The 26,399-nt window shown below is 35.8% G+C and overlaps 2 protein-coding genes and 1 long non-coding RNA gene across 5 annotated transcripts; 2 read left to right on the forward strand and 1 right to left on the reverse strand.

Annotated features, from left to right (window-relative positions):
- Positions 1 to 29: 29 nt before the first annotated feature.
- Positions 30 to 5,442, forward strand: LOC114156661 (zinc finger protein 37 homolog). 3 transcript variants are annotated; one of them, XR_003597989.1, is made up of 3 exons: positions 30 to 389; positions 1,087 to 4,129; positions 5,050 to 5,442. XR_003597989.1 is itself a non-coding variant. In XM_028037224.1 (3 exons), the coding sequence occupies exons 1-3, from the start codon at positions 332 to 334 to the stop codon at positions 3,222 to 3,224; spliced, it is 960 nt and encodes a 319-aa protein (XP_027893025.1). In that variant the 5' UTR covers positions 30 to 331; the 3' UTR covers positions 3,225 to 3,730. The 3 variants fall into 3 exon arrangements, 1 of the variants encoding a protein (XP_027893025.1); XR_003597990.1 differs by lacking the exon at positions 5,050 to 5,442 and having other exon boundaries at positions 1,087 to 2,368; positions 3,184 to 3,730; XM_028037224.1 differs by lacking the exon at positions 5,050 to 5,442 and having other exon boundaries at positions 1,087 to 1,947; positions 3,184 to 3,730.
- A 146-nt stretch (positions 5,443 to 5,588) lies between these two features.
- cart4 (cocaine- and amphetamine-regulated transcript 4) lies at positions 5,589 to 11,036 on the reverse strand. Its single transcript, XM_028037225.1, has 4 exons — positions 10,934 to 11,036; positions 10,715 to 10,863; positions 7,929 to 8,012; positions 5,589 to 6,227 (listed from the first exon to the last, which is right to left on the reverse strand). Exons 2-4 carry the CDS (start codon positions 10,844 to 10,846, stop codon positions 6,120 to 6,122), a joined length of 324 nt encoding a protein of 107 aa, XP_027893026.1. The 5' UTR covers positions 10,847 to 10,863; positions 10,934 to 11,036; the 3' UTR covers positions 5,589 to 6,119.
- A 14,027-nt stretch (positions 11,037 to 25,063) lies between these two features.
- Positions 25,064 to 25,272, forward strand: LOC114156540 (uncharacterized). Its single transcript, XR_003597960.1, has 2 exons — positions 25,064 to 25,159; positions 25,192 to 25,272. It is a non-coding gene; the product is annotated as an uncharacterized LOC114156540 (long non-coding RNA).
- The last annotated feature ends 1,127 nt before the right edge of the window (positions 25,273 to 26,399 follow it).

Genomic DNA, 26,399 nt, shown 5'->3' on the forward strand with positions numbered 1-26,399 from the left:
GCCACCAGGATGTATAGTGGTGCATCACCGGAAGTGGTTCACTCTAAGCAGTGAATTGACGGTTGCTCTATTATCCCTTAGTTATCGTTGTGTTCCCACTGAGTAGGTACCTACAGTATATCATCGTGTTTTGATTGTCACGTTTTACTCATATTGTTTTTAAAATATTTTTTTCTCCTGATTTAGCGTCAGTTAGGCTGCTTAGCTGCCGACGTTAGCTTGACCATCTGTTAGCTTGAAGCAGTCAGGATGATGAAGATAAATAACCGAAGGAGAGAAACGGATTGACGGGAGCAGGCTGGGTGTGTTTGTGTCTGAAGTAGCAGCTAAAATGTCATCGCTGGAGGACCTGAGATTAAAACCCTCCGTTGAATCAACCAAAGCTAACGGTAATCATAGGTTTTTTTTTAAAATTGAAGTTAAATCACTTTCAGTTTGGATATTATTTATGAACATAATATGGGAGGTAGTGGCATAAACTTGAGTTTTTATTTATGTTTGTTTTCAGAAGAAACATTAAACATATCAGTGTATTAAAAATGTGGGAATTTAACATAAATGGGATAATGAATCATTCAGATATCTAATGTGGGAACAATTGGCAAAAATATAATTTTGTATACATGCACTGCCGTCCAAAAGTATTTATGTCTTTAACTTTTCCAGTTTGTCAGCTGACAATGTCTAACTTTAGTGTAGTTATTATGATTTTTAACAAATAAACCAACAGAAATCAGTGCATTCAATGCACTGATTTTTCTGTTTCCCCCGCCCTGTTTTCCTTATTTGCAAAAAATGAAAGGAAAAAGACAGAACTGTCTGACTGTATGATTCCAAATAAATACATTGATTGGCTGGATGGAATAAAATGTGAATATTTTAGTAAGGCACAAGCATAAAAAAGATCCCGTTTCAATTCAGGAGGTTTACATTTATTTTATGTTCACTTCTGTTCTAGATGTATTCAATATGTGCTTTTCTCATTTTGTTGCTTGGTACCACAGTGAGTGTTAAATACGTTGTATTTAAACCAGGTGTATATACTTAACGCTGAGGCGCTTTTGTGATCTGTTTTGTTTCCTGCAGACGTCCAGCAGCTGAAAGTAATCAAAGAGGAGCAGGCCCACAGTCCCAAACTGGACCAGGATGACCAGAACCACCCACAGATTAAAGAAGAGCAGGAGGAAGCTGAGATTTTTGAGTTCCAATTTAATACCGTCAAGAGTGAAGAGGATGAAGAGAAATCTGAGTCTACAAAGCTTCATCAAACCCTGACTGAAGAGAATGGAGACTTTATGGGACCAGAACCAGATGAATGTTCAGAATCAGATCATGAAGAAAAAAGTTCTGGTTCTTCAGAGACGGATGTCAGCGATGGAAACTGGGAGGAGAGCGGTGAACCACAGCCAAGTTTAAAGTCAGGTGATATATTCTGTGACATCGAGTATAAACTACACACTTGTAGTGATTGCGGGAAAGCGTTCAGCCGCAGGGAACGTCTGTTGAGACACAGAAAAGTCCACACAGGAGGGAGACCCTTCAGCTGCTCTTTTTGTGATGCGACTTTTAAAAGAAAGTATACTTTAGTGCAACACCTGAGAACCCACACAGGCGAGAAACCATTTAGCTGCTCCATCTGTGGCCAAAGCTACCGACACAGTGTGGGACTGAGCCGCCACATGAGGAGCCACACAGGGGGAAAACCATACACCTGCTCCTTCTGTAAGGCCACCTTCAGATGGAAAAACACTTTCCTGGAGCACACGAGGATCCACACGGGGGAAAAACCCTTCAGTTGTGCCGTCTGTAACGCAACATTCACATGGAAGAATTCCTATGTGGAACACATGAGAATTCATACGGGAGAGAGACCCTACGGCTGCACCCTGTGTGATGCATCCTTCAAAAGAAAATATACTCTAAAGCAGCACATGAGAACCCACACGGGTGAGAAACCTTTCATCTGCTCCATATGCAGTCAGAGTTATCGACACAACGCGGGTTTGAACCGTCATATGAGGAGTCACACAGGGGAGAAACCTTACACCTGCACCGTGTGCAAGGCTGCTTTTAAATGGAAGAACGCTCTGATGGAGCACACAAGAATCCACACAGGAGAAAAACCTTTCAACTGCTCTGTCTGTGCAGCAGCTTTTAGGAGGAAACAGGATTTTGTGAACCACACACGAGTTCACAGCGGAGAAAAAGCCTTTAGTTGTTCCGTTTGTGGTCAAGGATTCAGCAAAACCTTATATTTAAATTCTCACATGAGAATTCATGAAGGACAGGAACCGTTGTGCTCTGCTGTCTGATTACTAAAAAAATTACCTTAAATGTGTTCGAAGCAGGAGATGAGACTATTTAAAAGGTAAAAAACCTAAAAAAAATTTGCTTTAACATTGTAGAAAGAAGCAAAACCACTGGCTGTGGGGACTTTATTAAAGTGGCATGGATTTATTGATGTTCATAAAAAAATTCAACTTTTTTGGTATTTGGATGTAGTGAGTTTTAAAAAAATTAAATCTCGATCAGGGATATGAAACTCCAGTCCTTCAGCTAAGGTACTTTTTTTAACACCCTTATCACATAATTAAATTGTTAGCTGGACTCTGTAGAACTGGAAGATGACAGATGTTCCCTCAAACTGGACATTAAACATACAGGAATTAGGATGCAATTCCTTCTTGTGAAAGTTTTTCTCATTCAGTTTCAATTCATAGCTTAGCTTCATCCTAATTTATCAAATTAGAATAAAAAGTTATTTTAGACTAAAACATGATTCAATAAGCTGTACTGAATCATGAGCTTTGTTGGGCCCCGATGATTCAGTGCATTGACTTGCACCAGATCATTGCCTTCTCTGTGTGAAATCACTGATGTGCTATTTGTTGAAGCATCGCATCGTTCCAAGTTCATCAGTTTTACTTCATGTTTGTGCCAAGAACAAAACTGTGGAACGCATTTCTAATGTGAAATAAACCGGAGCTTTATATTGCGAACATTTGAGTTAATGTAATGTTTTTAAGCTACTTTTAAGTCTTTTTTAAGGAGGTAAATCAATGACGAAAACCACCACAAGAAGTCACCTTTATAAGCTGCCTCAAAGCATGTAGAGAGCACAACAAAGGTGAAAGATTAAGGTGTTCTGGTCTTTTTTTACCAGAACTTTTCTTTTACCTGCAGTCAACAGTATGTATGGAGGAAAACTACGGCTACTTCTCTGAAAACTAAGATCCATGTGGTGGAAAATGGTGGTGGGATCATCATGCTGTTGGGGAGCTTTTCATCAGCAGGAAGATGACTAGAGCTAAGTACAGATTTATGATTTATTTTATTTAAAACAGGGACAGTATTAACCACTGCAGCAGGTTACAGCCCTAAGTGCCAATTTCCGCCTGTAGTCACGGATCCAGCTGATACAATTTCTAAAAAGAAAAAAAATACGTGAAAACATCTGGATGCTATTCAGTTTATATCAGAAGGATGTTGTACAGTACTGCAGGAAATCCGGTTAGAAGCCGCAAACGATTAAAGACTGAGAACCAACCTCCTTTGGCCCAGTCAAAGTCCAGTTCTGAAACAAGTAATGCTTTAAATCTAATGTTAGGAGACGTCTATTAATCTGACTGAGCTGGATCTAGTCTGCAAACATGAATCCGCAAAACTTTCGTTTCTTGATGTGGAAGCTGGTAAAAAAAAAAACATATTAAGGGAATGTAGTGAAAACTTTGACTCAGTGGAGCTAAACCAGATGCTAGGTACTCTTTGGATTATTTCATTAAAATAACCAAATACATTGAAATATTTTTAAAATTATGCTAACTTTGTGTTGGTTTATCAAATAAAAATTACAATACATTGACATTTGCAGTAATAACAATGGGTGTGAAAACCTTTGAAATGCCCTGAATGTGTGAATGTGTGTCAGCATCGGCCTGCTTCCTATTGCAGCTCTAGCAGCGCTGCAGATGCTGGATCCAGTAATTACTCCATCTTATCTTTGAGGGCTGGAAGCTGGGAGCTAAATGCCATCCTGTTCCTGATTCTGGCTGATAAATCTACGCCCGCCTGAATGACATGTTAAAGGTTTACTTAGTCAGACCTGGCCCGCTGTGATTGGACGATTCAGGTAATGGAAACTCAGCTGGAGGTGAATATTTCTCACTAGACAGGAAGCAAAAAACACAAACATGCACAGAGAGGAAAATTACAAAGCAAGTTTATTCTAGGAATGTAAAAACTAAAAATTTTACCAAGTATTTTGATCTAGTGTCTAGCAAAAATCTCTTAGTACATTTGAAATACGACTAACTTACAAGTAACTTTTCAGCAAAAATATCTATATAAAAAATGTTCTAGTTTTATTGGCAGATTATTTCACTTGTAATGTGAGAACATGTTTTGTTGTAAGTGGAATAATCTGCCAATGAAACTAGAACTTTTTCATCAATACTAAGGAGTTATACATTGCTGAAAAGTTGCTTGTGAGTCAGTTTTGTCTTATTTCAAGTGCACTAAAATATTTGCACAAGAAACTAGATCAAAAATACGTTGGTAAGATTTTGTGTTTTGCAGTGAGAAAAGTCAACCATAGTTGGATTTCTTTAGCACAATAGTAAATGTCTTACTAGAAAGGAAAATTAAATGTTCTTAACAGAAGCTTCAGATTTCTCTCCTGTTGTCCCCAATTTGTGAAGCGGAATGAATGGAAGCAGCTGAAAGTCTCACTTTTCTACATATTTCCAGTGGATGTTTTAATCAAACTCTACAAATCACTGTTAGTTTTCACACAACAAAACTTGTAATTTCAAGCTAATGCTTTTGGGAGAAGAGAAGCTGATTACACTTCCATTATTGATTTTGAAATATCACTCAGGAAAAGGTCAACGGAAACCTCAAAATGTTTGGAAAAACATTTTTTACTCTCTAGGTGTTTTTACGAGAAAGAGTTAATGTACAAAATTTGTTTGACCTGCTACATGAAGTAAAGTAACAAAGCTGCTCAGATCCGGAGCAGAACTTACAATCCACCATTTTGTCTCGTTGCAGACCCACTGGGTAAAGAAATGTCTGCATGTTTCACCATTCTGTTGGTCTCAATCTGTTGATCCATGACAATATTCCTAAATAAATATGGATTATTGAATGCAAAAATAAACAGAAGATTTTATCACTGCTTTATTATTGGGTGTTGTGTTACGTATTGAAACATGAAAGTTGTGCTTCACTAACTTGTTGGATTTAATAATTTTTTTCAAACACATTTTTTGTTAATATTGTAAAAACCACATTGTCTGGATTTCAGCCATGTTTATAAAGGGTAATGATGCATATTTTTCTTATTCAAAGCTGCCATATGTTACATTTGCAGTTCCTTAGGAGTTAAATCTGTTTTATGTTCCTTTTTCTCTTAACTTTAGTGGAATAAATAAGGAGTTTAAATGCAGAATCCATTTGTGTTTTATTTTTCTTCAGTATTGTTTCCTAACACCAATAAACAACCATCCAGCAGAGCTTCATCTGCATGTAAATTTAAATTACATTTTAATGCGACACAAAACGGTGAAGAAAAGCAGAGGTCTTTGTACTGAGCTCTGTGGTACACCACCATTTATTTAATTGCAAAAAAGATAAAGGTTCACAGACAAAAATATACAAATAGGCAGATAAAGAATATCTATAACATCTGTTTCAAATAACTTTATATACCAGAAAACACACAATATACTTAAAGTAAACATTGAATTTCAGATACTTTAAAAATAATTGACAACAAACAGAAAGACAAACAACCTGAACTAAATGTTTACAGCTTTAAGAATGAATACAATAATCCACATTTATGTTACAGAAATATTTAAAATTTATCTGACGACAAAAGTTTGTTTGACAAATTACATAAGAAAATCATAAAATCATTTCCATAACGCAGCTTTGTGAAAAATCTTTACTAACAAAAACAAATGAATCTGAATTACAGACAGAAACTTTAAAACAAAAACACTGAGACGAACAGGAGAGAGTGTCGGCGCGTACTTCTATCTGTGAGGACCGGTTCTGTTTGACCCGATTATAGATTAACGATTAGATTTCACCTCCTCACAGGATAAAAGTGACGATCAGTAGCAGCGCAGGAAGAAGGTGTTGCAGGCCGTTCCTCTCAGGCAGTCGCAGAGCCGGCCGATCCGAGGTCCGTGTTTCATCGCACAGCGCTCGCCCACATCACACTGACAGGACACACAGCAGGATTAATTCAATCTGATTTAATCTAATCTGATTTAATGTTTATTTAATTTAGTTTAATTTTATTTAATTTTGTTTATTATAGTTGTATTTTAATTTAATCTAATCTAGTTTCATTTATTTTAATTGAATTGAATTTACTTTAATTTAATTTGGTTTTATTTTATTCTGATGTAGTTTAATCTAATCTCATTTAATTTATTTCAATTTAATGTAATTTTATTTAATCTAATTTGATTTAATAAAATTTCAATCTAATCTGATTTAATTTTATTTAATTTCATTTAATTTAATTTTTTATTTCAATTTATTTTAATTGAATTTACTTTAATTTGATCTGATTTAATATAATTTTAATCTAATCTGATTTAATTAGATTTAATTTAGTTTAATTTTATTTAATTTTGTTTATTACAGTTGTATTTTAATTTAATCTAATCTGGTTGAATTTATTTAAATTTGGTTTAATTGGATTGAATTTACTTTAGTTTAATTTAATTTGGTTTTATTTTATTCTAATGTAGTTTAATCTAATCTCATTTAATTTATTTTAATTTAATTGTATTTATCTATTGATCCTCATTAGTCTGCACCACAGTGGAGGTGATTCTTCCTTATGCAATAAATTTATATTTTTACAAAAAAACATAATGAAATACCATAAGAGACACAAAAACTAAACCAAATCACAAAATTCAAATCAGCCGCCTCAGTAATTTTATTATTTTACAGAAATTATAACAAAATACCTGAAAACACAAAATTCACTTTGTTAAACCAAATTAATGTTGTGAATAACAATCTTCACTAAATTTCCTCATTACATCAATTCAGTTTTATTTGATTATTTATTTAAGGTTGTTTTTAAAATTAATCAATAATTAACTTAATTACAGAAGGCAACTTGTTCCAGTAACAAATTACTCCTTTAATCTGAGGATTTTTAATCTGAGGCAGAGACATTAAAATACGATTCAATAAATAAAAATATCAACTACTCACTATTTTCAACAAGAATTACATGAAAATATTAAAAATGCTACAGATTTATCCTGTTTTTACCTAATGATTTAGGATTTATCTTCTTTATTTGCTTTCAGGTTTACTCTTATATTTACTAGCATTTTTAAAACTAAGTTGACATTTTATTGAGTTAATTGAATCACAATGATTTCCTGTGTTTTTAGTGTTTGCTGCAAACAGATTGCAGACATTGTTAGAAGGAAAAATTAATTCGACAATTCACTGGATTTCCTTTTAAACATTAATTAGACCAACAGACCAAAACTAAAGGGGAAATTATTCTTTTAGGCAAAGTCATCAAGCCTTTTAAGTTTATAAAAAATCTGAATTGTTTTGAGACTTTTTTACTATATTGGCCAACATACATAATATGATATGTACTCATGTTTTTCATGTAAATGTAATATTTGTTCTCAAATCTGTGTTTTTTGTGACTTTTTGTATTTGTGTATTCATGAACTTTGAACCAACTGGATGCTGAAATGTGCTGCACGAATAAATGTGATTGATATTCTGATGAATAAAATCAGATTTTTCACCTCAGAAAATAACATCAAACAAAGTCTTGGTTGTAAAATGAACCAACAGTCGTGCTCAGTGATGCTAATGTTGGTGGCAGCAGCTGCCGTGTGAGGTTTGAAAGCCGTCAGTCATGTTCTCACCCTGGGGATGACGCTGGCCTTCTTCTCCACAGAGAGGCCGACTCTGCTGTCAGCTTCGTCCAGGAGACCCTGCAGAGCTTCAGCCTGCTCACGCAAACGAGACACAAACACGCTGTCAGCGACACAAATAAGACGTTCACACAAATAAGACGTTCACACAAATAAGACGTTCACACAAATAAGACGTTCACACAAATAAGACGTTCACACACAAATAAGACGTTCACACAAATAAGACGTTCACACCTGCAGCCTGGCGGTTTCTGACCACATGGCAGCTCAGAGTGAGTCTGTTGGCAGGATAACTCTGCTAATGGAGGCTTTTACAGTCATTTATTGTCAAAAACTGTAAGATTAGATGAGAATTTCTGCTTTATTTTGTTATATTTCTTTATATTATGTTTCTTTTGGACAATTTATATTTATTTTCCAACTTAGTAACACAAAAATCGTGCTAGTTTTAAGGTGTGTAATTAAATACTACAGTTAGTAGTAGTAGTAGTAGTAGTAGTAGTAGTAGTGGTAGTAGTTAACCGCTACCTATCTCATTTTCATTTTCTAAGAGCTGGAGTTGGTAGTTAGCTTAACTGCTGGAAACTTACATGTTAAAATTGTAACTATTACTTAGCATTTATTTGCCAGAACTGTTAACAGCTTAACATTTAGCCTATGCTAACCAGTATGCCAGTGCTAGCAGTTAGCTCAATTTAACTGCTAACACTTAGCCAACTGCTAGAGTTTGTAGTTTGTTTCAGCAATGATTAACTGCTAACAAACTCACAGTTACGTGTTTAAATTAGAAGTTACTTTAGGCCAAATACTGACAGAAAATTGTCTTTTTATGATGTAAAGCACTTTGAACTGCCAGGTTGCTGAAATGTGCTATATGAATAAATTTAATTGATTGATCGATTGATTGATTGATTGATTGATTGATTGTAATTCTTCCTGTCCAAGTTATTTAGCTCAAGCCAACTGCTAACACTTAGCATGCAAACAGTTATATTCTTGAATTACAAGTTAGTTTAGCTACTATTGAGCCAACTGACAAATCACCAGAATTAGCAGTTATCTCAAGCTAAAGTTGACAGTTTGTTAGCTTGTTAGCAGCTAATTTATTAAGCAGTTACCTAAGCTAACTACCACCTCCATGACTTAAAAATGGAAACTTAGCTAGTTAGCAGGTGTTTTAAACTAATAACTGACTCCCTGCTGACTGCTGGAGCCGACAGTTTGCTTAATAAACTGTTAGCTTATAACCATCTAGCAACAATTTGAGGTAACTACTAGCGAGCTAACTAATAACTCAAACTACAAGAGGCTGGTTGTAATGGCTAAAACTCAAGAGTAAATCATGAACAGTTTGTTTGAAAGATTTTATTTTATTATACAAACATTAAATCTACCATTTCCATCCCTTTAGGATTAATATTTCTTTGATCTTGCTAAGGCTTAACTTTTCCAAATATGACGCACTTTAAAAGTGAAAGTTTGTTCTTGTTTGTCAATTGATATTCTTCTATGGTGTTAAATAAAGAAGATAAATATGCATTAAACCTAATGAATCCATTTCTGTAGAATCAGTTGATATTTGAATTTAGTTAATGGAGCTTGAAGAATATTAGTTGATTTAAGAGACTTGATAGCAAATTGTAGTAAAATAAAACGATTTGTTTAAGTTGAGCAAAAAAAAAAAAAAACTAAAGAAAATTAATATAACTGAAAGTATATGTATTTTGTCAAACTAACACAAAAAGTATAGTTAATTTATCTAACTTTTGTTTTATCTACCTGAAGTTATTTTCAGTAGGTTTAGAAAATGTAACATAAACAAATAAAGAAAATGTGTGAGTGAAATAGTGAGCAGTTTATATAAAACAAACCACAGAAAGACGCATTTTCCCTATAAATGATAACCAGAATAAAATAGACCAAACCATAATGGGATTTTGTTTTCCTCTCAGTGTCTCTGAGTTTTCCTGCGTCATCCGAACGCACCACCATGACCGTTTAATAACATTTCCTGGCCTTATCATCAGGATTGAATAAACATTTCTGAAACTAATAAACCATCAGTTTTAAATCTTGGTCTGAATCTTTATGATCTTTAATTCAGTTTAACTTATTGAACATAAAATAAGTTAATTGTGTTTTTAGTCTAAATCTCCTGATATCCTGAAATAATCAAATATTTAGCACCAATTTCAAATTCTGTCACTAAGTTCATACAAATATTTATTTATTATTGACTATTTATTTATACCATGTTTACTTATTTGATCGAAAGTCACTGTTTCACAATTTTGTCACAGTTATTTACTTTAATTATATTCATTTTATTTATATTTACCTCAATTTTTCAATGGAGCAACAGAATCCTCCATTTTCTCTTTCATATATTTTAACTTGTACATATGACAGCTGATTATTTAGAAACATTTTACAGATTCTTATGTAGTTTGAACTTAAACATACATTATTTTATGTGTTTCAATATTTAAATATAATAAATAAGCAATAATTTTAACATAATTTTACTCAGAATAAGTTTGAATGTTTTCATAAATGCTATATTTATGTAGATGTTGCAACAAATATCACATGCAGCTTGATTATTTACTTTAAAAAGCTTTGCTACAATAAACTGGAGCTTTCGATATTTACTTATATTTTATTATATTAAAAATATGTATCAGTGAATTTGACTTTTTCTACTAAAACAACTTTATTCAACTTTGATGCACATTTTCCCAACCTTTATAAAACCTCCTGAGCGAAACACTCACCAGTTCAAATCCAAAGGTCGGCTCATCCGGTGCCGACGGCAGCTGACCCTCAGTTGACCTTTCACCCTGACAAACGGATGACATCACTGAGAGGAAGATGGACAGGTAGACGACCGCTCGCAGGCTCTCCATCTCCAGAGTTAGAACACCTAAAAAAAAATCAAAAACTGAAATGAAAACCTTCAAACTACCAAACTTTCAAATAAGGCAGGAATTTACTTTAAATGTGGAAAATAATTAAAATCTGATGAGAAAAATGTTCGTCTGCGGCTCCGCTGTGGTTATACGGTGTTTTGTCTTCAAGTTTTCTGCGTGAGCTCCAGCTTCTCCTGCTCCTTTATTTATACCGCCTCTTCCTCCTCCTCTTCTTCCTCTTCCTCCTCCTCTTCCTCCTCTGCTGCTCCTCACTCAGATTATTCATGTATTCGGCTCATCAGATAAACCGTGACCCTGTGTTGTCCTGTGATTGATGGTCTGCAGCTTTTCTGAGTTACTATTAAACATCTTGATCTGATGTATATGTGGAGGTCAAAGGTCAGCTGATGACGAGAACCAGCAGAAATGGCTCAGCTGAAACATTTCTGTGTTGATTTGTTCATGTGATGTGGAGGCCACCTGAGTTTTATTGAGAATGTTCTGGTATTTTAAAGCTCTCACTGTTCTCCAAAAACAAGCCCACAGCATCATAGTTCCTTCACCAGGCTTTAAAAAAAATTTTTTTAAGTGTTTGTTGCTGAAAAGTTTAATCACACACTGCAAAAACACAAAATATTACCAAGTATTTCTGCCTAGTTTCTTGTGTAAATATCTTACTTCACTTTAAATAAATCAAAATTAACCTACAAGTGATTTTTCAACAAAATATAGAAGCTTGTTTAAGTGAATAATTTAGTAGTTATTGATAAAAACAAATGCTAGTTCCACAGGCAGTTTATTTAATTTATAACATGGGAAAAATGTCCTTTTATAAGTGAAATAATCTGCCAGTGGAACTAGAACTGGGTTGCTAGGTAACAGGCTGGGCGTGGCTGGGGTTGCTAGGTAACAGGCTCAACACCCCTTGCCAGTGGAACAAAATTCTTTATTAATACTAAGGAGTTATTTACTTTAAACAAGCTCTTATTTTACTGAAAAGTTGTTTAGTTTTGTCTTATTTAAAGTTTATTAAGATATTTTTACTAGAAACTCAACCAGAAGCTTTCTAAGAGTATTTATTTTAGTTTTTGATTATTTTGTGTCCTTTATGTCTTTCTTCTTTTTTTTGGGTGAGAATTAATCTGTCTTATTTCTGTTCCTACTTGGTTTCTGTAATTATAAATTAGTTAATTATAATTTATGTTTTTTGCTGCTAGTGTTGCTTTTATTTGTAATCTTTTGTTTATTTTCTGTCCGTGGCGATCAGTTTTATATCTTTTATTTTCTCGATCTATTTGTTCATCACAATGCTTTGCTTCTTGTAGTTGTTTTTTATGCTTTGCTGTTTTACGTGTCATTTCACCAGCTCTGAACTGGTCATTTCACCAGCCAACTGCTGGTGAAATGACGTCAATAATTATTGACGTTATTTTGTCACTTTAAATGTTTCTAGACCACAATTAAACACAAATACGTTTTTTGTTTGTGAAAAAGGGTTGAAAAGATTAATTAAAAGCTGTAGTAATCCTCTGAGGGATCGGTCTAATACCTGGAAACAACCAGAGAAATCCCTCTGTCTCCACCTGCTCATTAAACAAAGGCAGCAGGTCAAAGGTCAGCAGCCTCAGGAGTTTCTGTTAATCATCCGAATGCTGCGTATCGATAAAGTCGCATCCTGCAGCCCTGCTAATAGCAGCTGGTTCGATCCGGCTGCCCTCGGGTCAGCTCTGAGCTTAATAATGACGCAGGAGGAAAAGCTTTGTGCCCTTTCCTTCGTCTGATTTGCATCGTGCTGCGACCTGCAGCTCGACTGCTCCGGTCTCTGCTTTCATCTCGGCTTTCATTAACAGCTAAATGTCATAGCAGCTCCTATCTCAGCCGCTCCACATCCGACGGCGAGTCCAGAGAAAGACGAACCAAAACCATTCAGCTTAAGGCAACAATAACAGCATTGAACACGGGGAGTTCACTCTAGATTAAATGGGAAATAACATCTTGAATCTGCATTTCTGCAGCAGCGATTTGTGACTTTCACTTTCAAAGATAAATGTTTTAAAAGTGACAGAAAACTGGATGACTGTCAGCAGATTGAACAAACTAAACAGATTTAGTGAGGAAACCCAACAAAATGTTATGAGCCTGAGAAAAAAGCAAAAGATTTGAACAACAATCTGGGAAATGTTAGAAAACTCAAAGTAAAAGTTTGATTTGCTCTATTTTGTATAAAAGACTCCCAATGAAAAGTTTCTCATGTCATGTAAGTTTTTTAGGATTTCAGTTTAAAGATGTACAGATTATTTTGGTTTGATTCTGCAGCTAATGAATCAAAAATGACCGGAAGACGAGATTATTTATACGGATTAACACTGAAATGTTGGTGTGAGTTTTAACTCTAAATCACGGTGAAGAATTAGTTTGCTAAAAAAAATTAATTCTATTTTAATCAACAATCTCAGTTCAATCTGGAAAGACTCAGACGGAGATAAGACGACAATTAGAAGAGTTTATTGACAAACAGAATTTAAAGTCTTTGGCGCTCGGGCCCCGGCTGGGGATAACGGTTATCGCAGCGTTAGCGATGGGCTTCGGATGAGCATCCCCGATGCTGTTAGGAATGTCATCCCCCAGGGCCCGGCACTGGTGGTGGAGGTTGAAGAAGGGTGCGGGCCTCAGGACCGGGCGAATGGAGGAGAAGGGGTGGTGGTGGGTTGAGCTCGGCTGGAGAGCGAAGGACGCCATGAATGAAGGTCCTTATCAGCTGGGACTTGGTCGATGATTGGACGTGACGTGGCTTGGTCCGGCATTGATAGGTCGACGATTGTGGGCAGGTCGCTTCAATTAACGGGTCCCGGTGGGGATAAAAGAGTCTTCCAGTTTGAATTTGCGCCTAGGCTTCATTATATAAATATATATATATATATATATATATATATATATATATATATATATATATATATATATATATATATATACATTTTTCCTCAGAATTCTAACTTTAATTTCTGAGTTTTTACTTTTTTTCCTCACAAAATTTTGACTTTAATTTCAGAATTCTTTTATTTCTCCACAAAGTCCCAAATTTAATTTCAAAATTTGCTTTGTGCATTTTTTTCCTCAGAATATTGACTTTAGTCTCAAAATTGTTACTTTTTTTCACAATTAAATTATTTAAAAAAAAATTTTAAATAATTTTTCTGAATTTAATCTAAACTTTTTTGTCTTTTTTTTCCCTCAAGATTCTGGGGAAAAGTCAGTATCGCAAGAGCGAAGTAAGAATTTTGAGATTAAAATTACCTAATAGTAAATAAACAAAAATAACAATCATGAGAAAAAAGTCAAAATTCTGACTTTTTTAATTCACTATAGTCATTTTTAATTTTCGTTTTAATCTCAGTCCTGACATTGTCCAAATAAATCTGAGATTGATGTCAGAATTAAATTCTTTAGAGGCACTATTCTTCTTCCGTACTAAATAGCATAAAGCACGCTATTACTTTATGCTATTATGTTTTGTTTAAATAACTGTGGCTGATTTATCACTGCAGCCATGTTGGATTGTGAGATCAGGGTTGATTCCATGGAAACAGAAACTCAAGATGAAAAATAAGTTTCAATGTTTTATTTCGTCCACTGTTGGCTAATGAGAATTACTGCCAACAGAAACTAAGAAATAATGAATGTAGGGAAGTATTTTCTTCAAAATTAATTTTCTAGATTCGGTTATTTATTTGTATTTTGAGAATATTCACTTCTTATCCAGCCGTGGATCCACATCAGGTATAGAGAAACTGTGACAAAGTTTGTTTTTCTGTTTGTTTTTGTTCAGTTTTTTCATCTGAATTAGTATAAAACCAGCAGCCGGAGATAAATCTGCGCCTGACAGCGGAGGCTGAAGTTGACGTCACCAACGCGCTGATTATTCAGAGGACGCTGCGACCTCCAGCTGCAGCTTGTGTCGCCTTCAGAAGAAAAATGAGCCGCAGCTGCAGAAGAAACCCAACAAACCGCAGCAGCACTGGATTTACTAAAAAATAAATAAAACGAGAACTTTAAGAGCCATTTGAGATCTAAAACCAATTAGTCTTAATAAGAACGATTCAGATTATGTGACTACATGTGGAGTTGGGTTTATAATCTCAAGATTTGATCAGGGTTATAATAGATTTTAACTTTTTATTAGTTTAGTTTTATTTTCTTTATTTAGCTTTAAGTGTGCTTTCTAGTTTTTATTAGTGAAGTATTAAGTTCAGTTTTAATTAATTGTGGTAGTAATTTTAGTTTTTAAATAATTAACAAACTTTTCAAAATGGATTTAATTATCATAAAACAACTTTTGCCGTCGCCATTTTAACGTAATCAACGCCAGGATTATGGAGTGCCGTAATTTGCCGGCAGCTGACGTAAACTGCTTATGTGGAGAAAAAATACATTTCACTTCAGTCTGAAAGGCTATAAATATTTAATAAACACAAAAAGGATATTATATCTATAAGTTACGTATGTTTCAGTTAGTTTTATAAACAGATATTATAGTTTTTCCCCATTAATTACAGTTCTATTCAGTTGTTTTCTCATTTATTATTAATTCGTGTTTAATTATTAATTTTTCTTATTAGTTTTAGTTAACTATAATAACTATTGCTCTGATGTGCTCAGGTCATTATTTTGCCTTCAGCAAAGCATTTATTAATGAATGGAAAAATATCCAGTAGAAGGAACAAGGTGGTTTCCAGTGGCTTATTGGGAACATCTATGTGATGAACTGGGTCTTTGTCCAGGTTTATTTGTTTCAGTCTAATTACAACTCAGAACAACAATTTCCCCCAAATGTCACCTGAAGATGCTTCACAAGACAAACTCGTCCAATTCAACATCAAATCAATATGCAATCACTGAAGATCGATAAAAAGCAGGTCAATACTTTTCGACCTTTGCCCCAGATTTAGTTTTTTTTTGCAGGATTTCTTCCAGTATTGACTCGTTTATAACTGACTCCAACATCTTTGTGTTTTCCGGTAGATTCGGTTCAGTTTGGGAACAAAATGGCAACATCTGTTACAATTTTAGCTGCTGTGGTTCGCTTTCACTCTGCATCAAATGATCAAAACTAATTGGAAAACCTGTTCCCCTCCTCGCCTGTGGGGGCGCTGCACCCAGAACCACTGAAGGAAACGTCTCAAACATGACATTGATTCTTCACAAAATGTAAACAAAAATGGAGTAGCGTCAGACTTTAGCGTCTTTTGTCTTTGTTTAAAAAAAAAACACAAGTAATTTCACCCGCTGGTGCTAGATTATTGTTTATTGAAATTTAGAGTAATTATTTTTTCACACAGAGTGTTTACGTTTTGTTCAAAAAGGTCTTTGTTGGTCTCATTAGACCAGATCACGTTCTTCTACTGTGAGTCTTTTTATTTCATTTTATTTAACTCATTTTATTATTAACCCTTTATTTATATGGTAATATAAAGGACAATGAAATTTGTTTAAACTCACTGTCTTATTTACAAAAGAGACCTGCTACATACATAAGCAATGTTGTTACTTTTATAGTTATATTCCATTTCATTTTAATTTATTTTATTTAACTTTTGTCGTCGGGATTTCTGATTATCTGTGCTTGTTTAATTGAATTTAATTTGATGCTCTTATTGTAAGGTTTTATTTCATTTAACTTTTTTTATTTTATCTTATATTATCATTGTAATTTTGTCTGCTTTAATTATTTTTATTTTATCTTCTGCTTCTTATTTTTATGTAACTTTCTTAAATTTTAGCCATTGAGTCATCTGCTTTAATTTTATAAAATGTTATTTTGTCCTCTACTTCATTTTAATTTTATTTAATTTAATTTAAAAATGTGAGTTAATTTTATTTTATATTCTGCTTCTGTGACTTAATTTAATCTTATATTAAGTAATTTTATTATAATTTATTCACCTTCTCTTGTACTTTTACTTGATAAAGCTCTGCTTCTATGTCTTTATTTTTTGTTTTACTTTTGCATCAGGTGTTTTATTGTCTGACAGAAACAGGCTCATTTTATTAAAGGCTGACTTTAATTTCATGCAGAATTTTAAATATTTCTCCTGGTTGACGTAAAATCTGAATTGTTTTCCTCTGGGATGACGTGTCGGTTCGCTGCTGCCATCACGCCTGTCGTCTCGATCAGAAGAATCCGTCATCGCTGCTGGAACTTTGGGTTCGTTTTCTGCGTCTGGAAATGAAGCTGATGTTTAATCTGCTGACGGCCGAGTTTCACTGAAGGTCAGAGATGACCAAAAGCTTCAAACGGACCTTTCATCCTCTGGTCAGAGCTGCTGGATGGTTTATTTCTGAGTCTGGAGGTCAAAACTGCACCTTAACATCAATTTAGGAAATAAAATCTTTATTTTTGTTAGTAACGAGCTGAAGGCTCGTTCATACGTTTCCCTCCTGAATGTAAACAGGTTCTGTAAAACTCATTAAATCCAGATTAAAATCTGACATTTTCGAGGTACAGTATGTTTTCTTTTTTTTTTCTTGTCGTGCAAATTTCTGCTGGACTGAAATATCCGCTCGGCCCTGAGGCGTCCATCACTTCCTGCTCTCTTTTTAAGCAACATTTGCTGCCAGATTTTGACAGTGATGGACTTTTCCTCGTTAGAAGACGCCTCAGATCACGATCAAACATTTCAACGTACCAGAGACCAGAAATAAACTGTTAGCGTGAGAAGCAGCAGGGCTCCAAGCAGGCAGGGAGTCACAATCAGTTTAAAATGTCAAAACGTGATTTAAATAGAAAAAGTTTATTTACTGAGTTTTCTGATTCAGTTGATAGAAAACCGTCTGATCAGCAATAATTGAATCCAGCTCACATCCAGTTTTATAAAAATGTCTTCATGTTTGTTCAAAGGGCCAATATTATGTCAAATTGACTTTTTTAAACTTTACATCATGTTATTTTTTAATTCATTCATCAGGAACATGTTGCTTTGATTCTTTGATGCATGTTTGAGAAATCATTTAATCTCCATGGCAACCACCCAGCTGTGAATAACACCTGGGTGGACCTAGCCCCGCCTTCCAGGATGAAGCTCCGCCTCCGCCTGAAACTTTGGGTTAATTTTTATTGTGTAGAAGTTCCTTCAGACAACAGGTTTTGGATTTGTTTTCATTATCTAACCTTCTATACTATAGAAATTGTGGAGAAAGAAAGATCTTTTGTGTCAAAACATCTTGTACGTAACGCACATCTGTGTGAGTTTGTGGGGGTCAAAGGGCACGCCAAAGCCCAAAGGTTATTGGTCAGATTTTTTTTTATTTGGCGGCTTGGCGCCAAATAAAGTGTGGTCGTTTGGATCACGCCTGAGCTTTTTACTGTGTGCGCGGTTCTGGTGTGGTCGCCGGTTTAACAGCTTTCTTGTGGTTTTGCAAACTGAAGATCTGACGGGTCACACGGCTGGCCGACTGCGACATCTGCTGCTCTCTTCCTGAGCATCATGCTAACACTGAGGGTTAAAAGGTTAAATCTAGTTAGAACTCTGCCAAAAAGAGGAGAAATTAATCAACCATTGTTGCTTCACCTTCTCCTCCTCTGGACGTCTGACACACCACCAGAACCTGGGAATCTCCATCCTACTCCTCCCGTGGATCACAAGGGTTGGCTTTGCTTTCATGTCTTTATTATTTAGCATAATTTGTATAAAAATGTTTTTTAAAAAGGTCTGCTGTTGCAGTTCACATTACTCGCATGAGTCCTGTATTTGTGTGGTTTGGTTTGTGCTGGTTTTGTGTGGTTCTGCTCTTGTGGGTCCTGTGCAGCGATAGTTAACATCCTGCTGGCGCCCCTGGTGGGAAGGAGGGTTGGGAACCCTCAGCGTTAGTGAGCCAGTGTCTCATCACAAAAAGCTGACTATTATTTAAATCATAGAAGATGTTAATACCAAAATAGTTAGCTGTAATGTCTTGAGCAGAATATGGTGGAATATACAGAGGTATTTAAGTGACAAAAAGTGTAAAGAAAAAAAAAATCGTACAAATTAAAAGTCACAATTTACCCACAAGAAATGAAGAAAGTCTGTTAACTATGGGATATAGTTTATATTTTTACTTAAAGCTGAAACCTAAATCAAGTTCAGAAACTTCTGATATCCAGATGTTGGACTATTTTTTTCACATGATGACAGTTTCATATATACATACATATAAAAGTGGCATCCTGGATATTTTCTCTGGCGCCGTCACTCATCGCTGCGTCAGCCTCCAGAACGAGGTCATGCAGCGACCTTGGCCAGATTAATCCACAACGTTTACTCAGTTTTACTTCCCTTGGTCACAATTTGGAGTTAAAAACAGGAACAAGGTGCTTCGGGACGGTGTGGATTGGCCACACCATTCATCTAAAACCTCCCAGAACATTTTAAACCCAAAATGATGAAGTGGAAAAGATAAGACGCCTTTATTTATGGAAGCTGTAAGTAACTGCAGCCATACTAAACAGTCTGAACCCGATTTCCCTTTAGGTTTCTGCTTTAGGTTGGAAGATTTATCCACTTTTTAAAAGAAAATCTTTGATTATTATTTCTCCTGCTTGGACATATGCAAAAAAAATGTATCCCATTGATAATCCATATAAAATAAATGTAATGAAAAATAGTTTTTAGATTTTATCTTGTTAACTTGATCAGGCAGAAAATAAAAATGAAAAATAAGAGACATTTTCATGCATTAATCTTTCTGAATCAGTAAAGAAAGCAGCTTCTTGTTTAATCTGACTGATATTTACAGTCACAGCAGCAGCTGAAGCATTTAAATTAAAACCAATAATAATAATTCCAGTGACTGTAGAGGGCGCTGTGGTTCTCCTTCAAACGAAACGACTCACTTTTATTAAAAAAACAAGTGTCTTTATTTCACATTCTGCAGAAATACATTTACTTTTTACTCTCATTAAAAAGTAAATGTATTTATTTATTTTTATTTTTTTTTGCAGTGCAAACAAAGTGAAAATCTTTATTTAGATGAAAGGTTAGAGATCAGACCTGTGCAGGTGTGCGAAGCTTCATAATGAGAGGGGAAAACAGCGACTACAGACGTTCTTGCTGCTGTGCTCGTATTTATGGTCTGATGCATTTGGCTCCTGAATTAAGACATCATAACAAAAATTCACATTAAGATGCAATTAAAAAAGCTCTTTGGATATTTTCTGTTTTTTTATGTTAGTGACCTTGTTTCCGTATTTGTGAAATTACTCTGAGAACATTTCTGCTGCACCTTTTCTACAGCATTTTGCTTTTTTAACACTTGAAACAGTTTGATGGGAACATTTTACCACAACAAAGGCTTTTATTGTAAGTGTTTATATTTTTGTGGGGCATATTAAAATATAACTTTGGGTTCTTAATCATGAAACTGTGGTGTTTGGGGTTAAACTGGATGGAAAACTGTAAAATAAAGTATTTTAGAGGAAAATAATCTCAATGGTTCTCCATTTGGTATTATATTAAAAATAAATTCCAGATGTTTTCACTTAAAAATAGACATTTTGTTTAGTTATAATTTCATTTCTAGAGGAAGTTAACGCAGCCAATTCTGGCAGACATCCATACTTTAAATATTTCCATAATAAATTTCAAAATGTCCCCTCAAAGAGGAAATGTTGCGCTCCCAAAATGAGGCGGATTCCCTTTGAAAGGATTCAGGGTGTGACGCAGTTCAGTCTGTTTGGAGTCGAGTTCAGAGTCTGGCTTGGCAGGCGTCCAATCAGAGCGAAGGGCAGCCATGTTTGGACCAGTCAGGGCGGCTCAGCCTCCGCCGACTTCAAACGGACCCAACCCGCTGCGCTTCAGGTGATTCAGCAGACCCGCCAAGACCTGGAAGAGACAAACAGTCCATCAGAAAACCGTCAGCTGGAGTTTCAGCCAAGTTCACAGCAGCTCAACCTCATTTAGACAAACTTATGAACTTAAGGAGTCATGCACTGAGTATTTTCCACAAACTTAAGCTAATATGGTTCACTAGTTTGTCAAAAATACTCAATTGAGGACATGGCTGTCGCTAGCTTGCTCGAGTTACCGTATTTATCTTAAACATTAGCGGACCGATGTCTGAGCGTTGAGGATCGCCAGATCTGAATTTTGTTTAGTCTGGAAATATTTAGCTTGTCTTACTTGCATGCTGTATTTTGAGTGGACCCCAGTATTTACAGGGTTTTAGAGTTACAGCCTCTTAAACCTGAAATACCTGAGATTCCCTTTAAAACCACTATAACTGCAGATTTTAATGAATTAAATATGCCTTAATGCGCTCAGTGAAACCGTCTTAGCACTACCACAAATGCTAACATCTACTTATCTTCACATTTTGGGGTACAGCTAATCAGAACCAAGGAAAAACTCCTGGATTGTATCAAGTAGTACTGCATCTACATAGTTTAGCTTCCCAAGGTGCAAAAATTCACAGATAGGCTACGTTTCCATGGATAATTTGGATGTGATTTTTGTTATTAGCTTACAAGCTACTTAGTTTTTAAGCCAATAACAAAAATTTCACTAATTAAAAACTAATTCGTTTTTAAGCTAATAACAAAAAAATACATATTTTAAAAGTTTATTTTTGTTATTAGCTTAAAAACTAATTAGCTTTTGAGCTAATAACATAAATCACAGCATAATAACAGCGTTTTATGATGTAGGACCTGAGCTGGAAGGTGAGATAATGAGTTGAATCGAACATCAGCCACATGTCTCGTTTCTCGTGGCTGCAGACAAACTTTTGTTTGAGTCTCATTTCATGCAGCAGCTTGAATCTGATAGTTTTTTTCTCTAAATGTCGAGAAAAGCATCGTTTTTTGTTCAAAAAGGGAATCTGTCTGCTCAAAATGGTAACTCCATCATGAACTAATTAGATGCAGAGAAACATTTAGTCATTTAGACTTTTCATCTATAAAGTGACTTTTTGTTATCTGACGACCTCCTCTGGTTCAGTGACTTAGCTTCATGCAGATATCGATGTTCAAATGTTTATTTTTTAATTAATGCTGAGTTCCTGTGGATGATGGGAGGTATATGATACAGCTTGTAGGTTAACCATTGGTGCCGAAAATGTCATTTAAAAGGCTAAATTATGTTTTGATGTTTGAACTAATTGTTTCCAGAGAAATGTTTGTGGAATTAAAGTGTCTGCTTCTCTCCGGGTTGCTTCATGTTGAGTGGGAGAGCATTTCCCTTTGGGAGACTGGAAAAGTTTTTGAAACAAAGCAGAATAACTGTGGGAACACATTTGCTCTTCATAATGAATTCATCCTGGAGCTCCAGAGGTAAATTATAATCTATAAATAAAGTCTGTCATGAGTCATTTAAATCTGAAATTCATGTTTCTTCTTCTGTTGTGGAAAAAATAGATGAAAACCAGAATGTAAATACAGCTACTTATGAAAACAGAAAAACACGATTCAGCAAAACTTTGAGGATGCGATCTTATTTACAATAGTATTAAATTTCCTAATTTCTTTTGTTCTCATCATGTTGAAATGTGAGTGAAAAGTAGCTCATAAATTTGCCACAATTTCTTTATTTGAAAAAAACATTGGAAAAATGTTATGTTTTAACTCTAGTAAGATGATTCCTGAGTTATTGTCCCCAAACACATCACATTTAAGATACGATCTGGGATACAGGCCTTGTCTTAGGGGTTTCTGTTCCTTTACATTTATTCTTTGGTTTTCCTGTGATTCATTTCCCATTACAGCACTGGACACAAAAGGATTTAAAAAGTTAAACTGGAGAAAGTTGATGAAAACGTCTGTAAGTTTGCCGGTTTCAGATCAAACTGTTTAAAAATACCAAAGGGGGTTAAAAACTTATGCACAATGCTTGTCGTGTCCGTCTCATGTTTGTGTTTCACCTGGACGTTTACGTTTCCTCCGTCAGTTTGTGTCACAGCTGCTGAAAGTTCAGAACCACGAGGATCATCGACGTCCAGAGCAGCTTCCTGAGTTCCTGCAGACAGTAAACGCATCATCAGCAAAACCCAAAAACAATCATGAGGTGGAAACTTAGCCCAACAAATACAGTAACATAGTAAAATGTGGGTATAGAGTCCCTAAATTAGGATAATGGAGCATCACTTGCAGATTTTCTGACTTAACTGAGAACCTATAGTAAAAATGTCACTTTTTGCACATTTTTGTATTTCCATTTGTGTCTCCACTGCTTCTAAAATCAGTTCAAGCGATTAAAAACACACCCAGCTGGTTTTTGGGACCAGCTGGGTGAGCCGTTTCAAGAACCTTCTGAATGTTTAGTCACATTCGAAAGTTTGTGACTACGCCGTCGCCTAGCAACCCCAGACGAGCCCAGCCCGTCGCCTAGCAACCCTACCAAAGTTCCAGCACGTTTGGTTACTTTTCTGTGATTTGTTCAAAAGCTGGTGGAAAACACAAGTGCTTTGTTGTTGACTTTCCTTCCAGAAACCTCTTTCTGCATTCCTGTTGGTGGCAGGAAGCTCTACCAATGCCACTTCCTGTCCCAGTGTAAACGTGGAGTTGGGGGGCGTGGCCAACAGAAACTTATTTGGATTTAAAGTGACAAGACGCCCTAAAAACATCTCATTCTGAATGAGCTCAAAATAATCATGACTGACCAAATAATCAGTTAATAACTGACCATCTTTTAATGATCAGACATTAAAAGATGTAATGAACATGTTTTGTACATCCTGACCTGTATAAGGAAGAGTAATATGTCACTTTTAATGTCAGCAGTATGTTCACAGTCTGCCCCCTGCTGGCCGCCTCAGGAATGTCTCAAACTGTGAGTTAAATGCAGCAGTGAGAAATGTCTTTAAAGTATGTAAACACATTCTTAACCCCCATCAACACTGGGTTTATATTGAGTCTTCATCAGCTTCTATATACAAAACTGAAATGGTTCTATGATTGCTTCAGTCCAGATTTACAGGCTGCAGGAGGTAAAACCACTTAGACGAGACAAAACTCTGTCTTTTGTTGAGAGGAAAAGTATAATTAAATTGGTCTGAGGTTTTAAAAACTGTCCCTGAACTCCATTTTTCTGCCTCTGTGGTGCAGACGACAGCGTGTAGATGTTTATGCCGGTTCTTAAGCTGAACAATGAGAACCGTTTCCCCTGAGACGACACCGAACCCCACACTGATTCAACCCAGAAGAACTTCGGACTCAATCAGGGTCACTTATACTTAAAACAAACAGCAACGTTTCCATCTCCTTCATCCTGCTTGTTCTTTTCAGCCCCGATCCTCCGTGTTGGGCTGAACCCACTCGGCTGTATTTGTTTGGCCGGTCCAGAGGAGTGTTGTGTTTGTTGATGCTGCCAGAGATCGGATCCACTCTCACAGAAAGCAGATGGACTCTCCGTGTTAACAGAAGCCACCTGCACGCGGCTGCTGAATCAGCACTTTAAAGAATAACATCAGACGGATCGCAGCTTTGATCCGGATCGTCTGCTGCTGAGCTTCGTGTTTGTCTTTGCTGCTGGATTCAAGAAAATAAAGAAAAACTATTGAGAGGAAACAAAAAGCTCGAGTGGAGACTGAGGTTTGAATCAGAATCAGCATCTTCAGAAAGTTCAGAAGATCAGTTTCCATTAAAGTGAACAAATTTACTTTAATATTTTATATGCAGAATATTTTTCTGAGGGTTTTTTAGCCAGACTACATGGTTTTTATGTTGGTTTGCTGGTAGTCGAGTTTATAGGATGACGATATTTTTCTGAAATGTTGTTAGTTTTACACCAGTGCATTAACGTACATTTGGTGATTTAAAAACATTTAAGTGGAACCAAACAAAACTCAGACTGATTTCTTACCAGACAAACAGGAAGAGAGGCGCTGCTACCAAGATCGCCCCCACTTGACCCGCCTCGCTCCTTCTTGCTCCTCTCTGTGGTTTCCCTGGGTGTAGCTGCTGTAGTGAAAGACACTTCTTCTTCTTCTTCTACTTCCTCCTCCTCGTCGTTGTCGACCTCTATCATCCCACCGATGAACTTTTCCAGCTCCTCCACGCTGCTGTTACCTGGGATTAGAACAGCCATTAGCAGGGGTTTCATTTCTCCACCTGAGCTGCTATTTACGTCCTAAAATCAGTCCGTTGAAGCAATTTGAGATGGAGAAACCACACGGTTGAGAGTGCGGGACTCACTGAAGAAGCTGTATTCGATGGTGGAGTTGTAGTCGGAGTCGTACTCTGAAGGCGTCGTGGAGTCGCTGTAGTACTCAGCCTCACAAACTGGAAACACATTAGAACGTTAAACAGGCTGCTGCTGCCATCAGCGTTCTGTAACGGGGTCAGAGGTCAATGAACTCAGAGCTCAACAAACTCAGAGGTCAACAAACTCAGAGGTCAACATTAAATCTCTACTTTCTGTCTCATAGTTAGTGGAACAATTATCTCAATATTAAAATTATTAACTAATAAAACATTCATCCAATCAACTAATCTACATTCATGTTTATTCATCCATCCATCCATCCATCCATCCAACCATTTATCTGTTGCATTTATCTCTTGACATTTTTGGATAAAGAACTTGTTTAAGCATTTATAGATGAACTTTTACCACCAGAGATGATCTATTAATGTTTTCTCTTGTTTCTTTTAGTTTTCTATATGTGCATGTGTATAAGCTATTTTCCAGCAGCCTGCAGCAGAGTCTGTGGGGAGTTTGTGAATTCTTTGGCTTCACATAAACTCTGTGCATGTTTCCATTTTATTGTAAAACAGAGTTACTGCTGTTGTCTGAGAGAGACGGGTAAAAAGAAATCCCGCTAGACCAACAGCCCAGATAAACAGACCGAGTGATTCTTGGTTTTAACTCCTTTAGTTTTCATTTGCTTTTGCTTCAACTGAGGCTAAACTAAATTAGTTTTGTGTCACCCAGAGATTTTCCAAAGCCACACATGTAACCAATCTGCTTTGGCAGATTTTCTAAAAATCCTTCTTGCACACATTTCATGCAGCATTTTTCTCCTCCTATGCCCTTCACTCATTTCTCTCTTTCTAAAATTTCAAACAGAGAAAAAGTGAAACAGTGGCATTTTCAACTTAAGCGCACATTGTTCTGGCCCACAACTGAGTAGATAAAACAGTTTAAAGCTGATGTTTTGAACAACTGCACCATTTTCTCATTGATATCACATCAGACTAAACCTTTCTTGTCCTACGACTACCAACGATTTTTATAATTGAAGGAGAAAATCTTCTTGAAAACCCTCAAATTCAGATTAGGGCTGAATATGGCAGAAAAACGTATCTTGATATAAACATTTCATATCAGTGAATATCAATAATTGTTTAGTTTTTTGTTTTAAATATCTGAAGTATTTCCAAACTGGTGGCGCTACCTTCCCTGTTTTATCCAGTTTTCACTCCACGCCGCTGTTTTGTTATTCTTAAGCAGTTATGAGCAATAGTTATGAACTACTGTGAAAGTTACTCAACAGGTCGTTGCTAGGTAACCAAAGGGTGCGAGAGTTGCTAGGTAACCACAGAATGAATGAGTTGATTCCACCAACCGAGCTTAACTGACTACAG

Source organism: Xiphophorus couchianus, chromosome 13 (assembly GCF_001444195.1).
Source record: "Xiphophorus couchianus chromosome 13, X_couchianus-1.0, whole genome shotgun sequence".
NCBI lineage: Eukaryota > Metazoa > Chordata > Actinopteri > Cyprinodontiformes > Poeciliidae > Xiphophorus > Xiphophorus couchianus.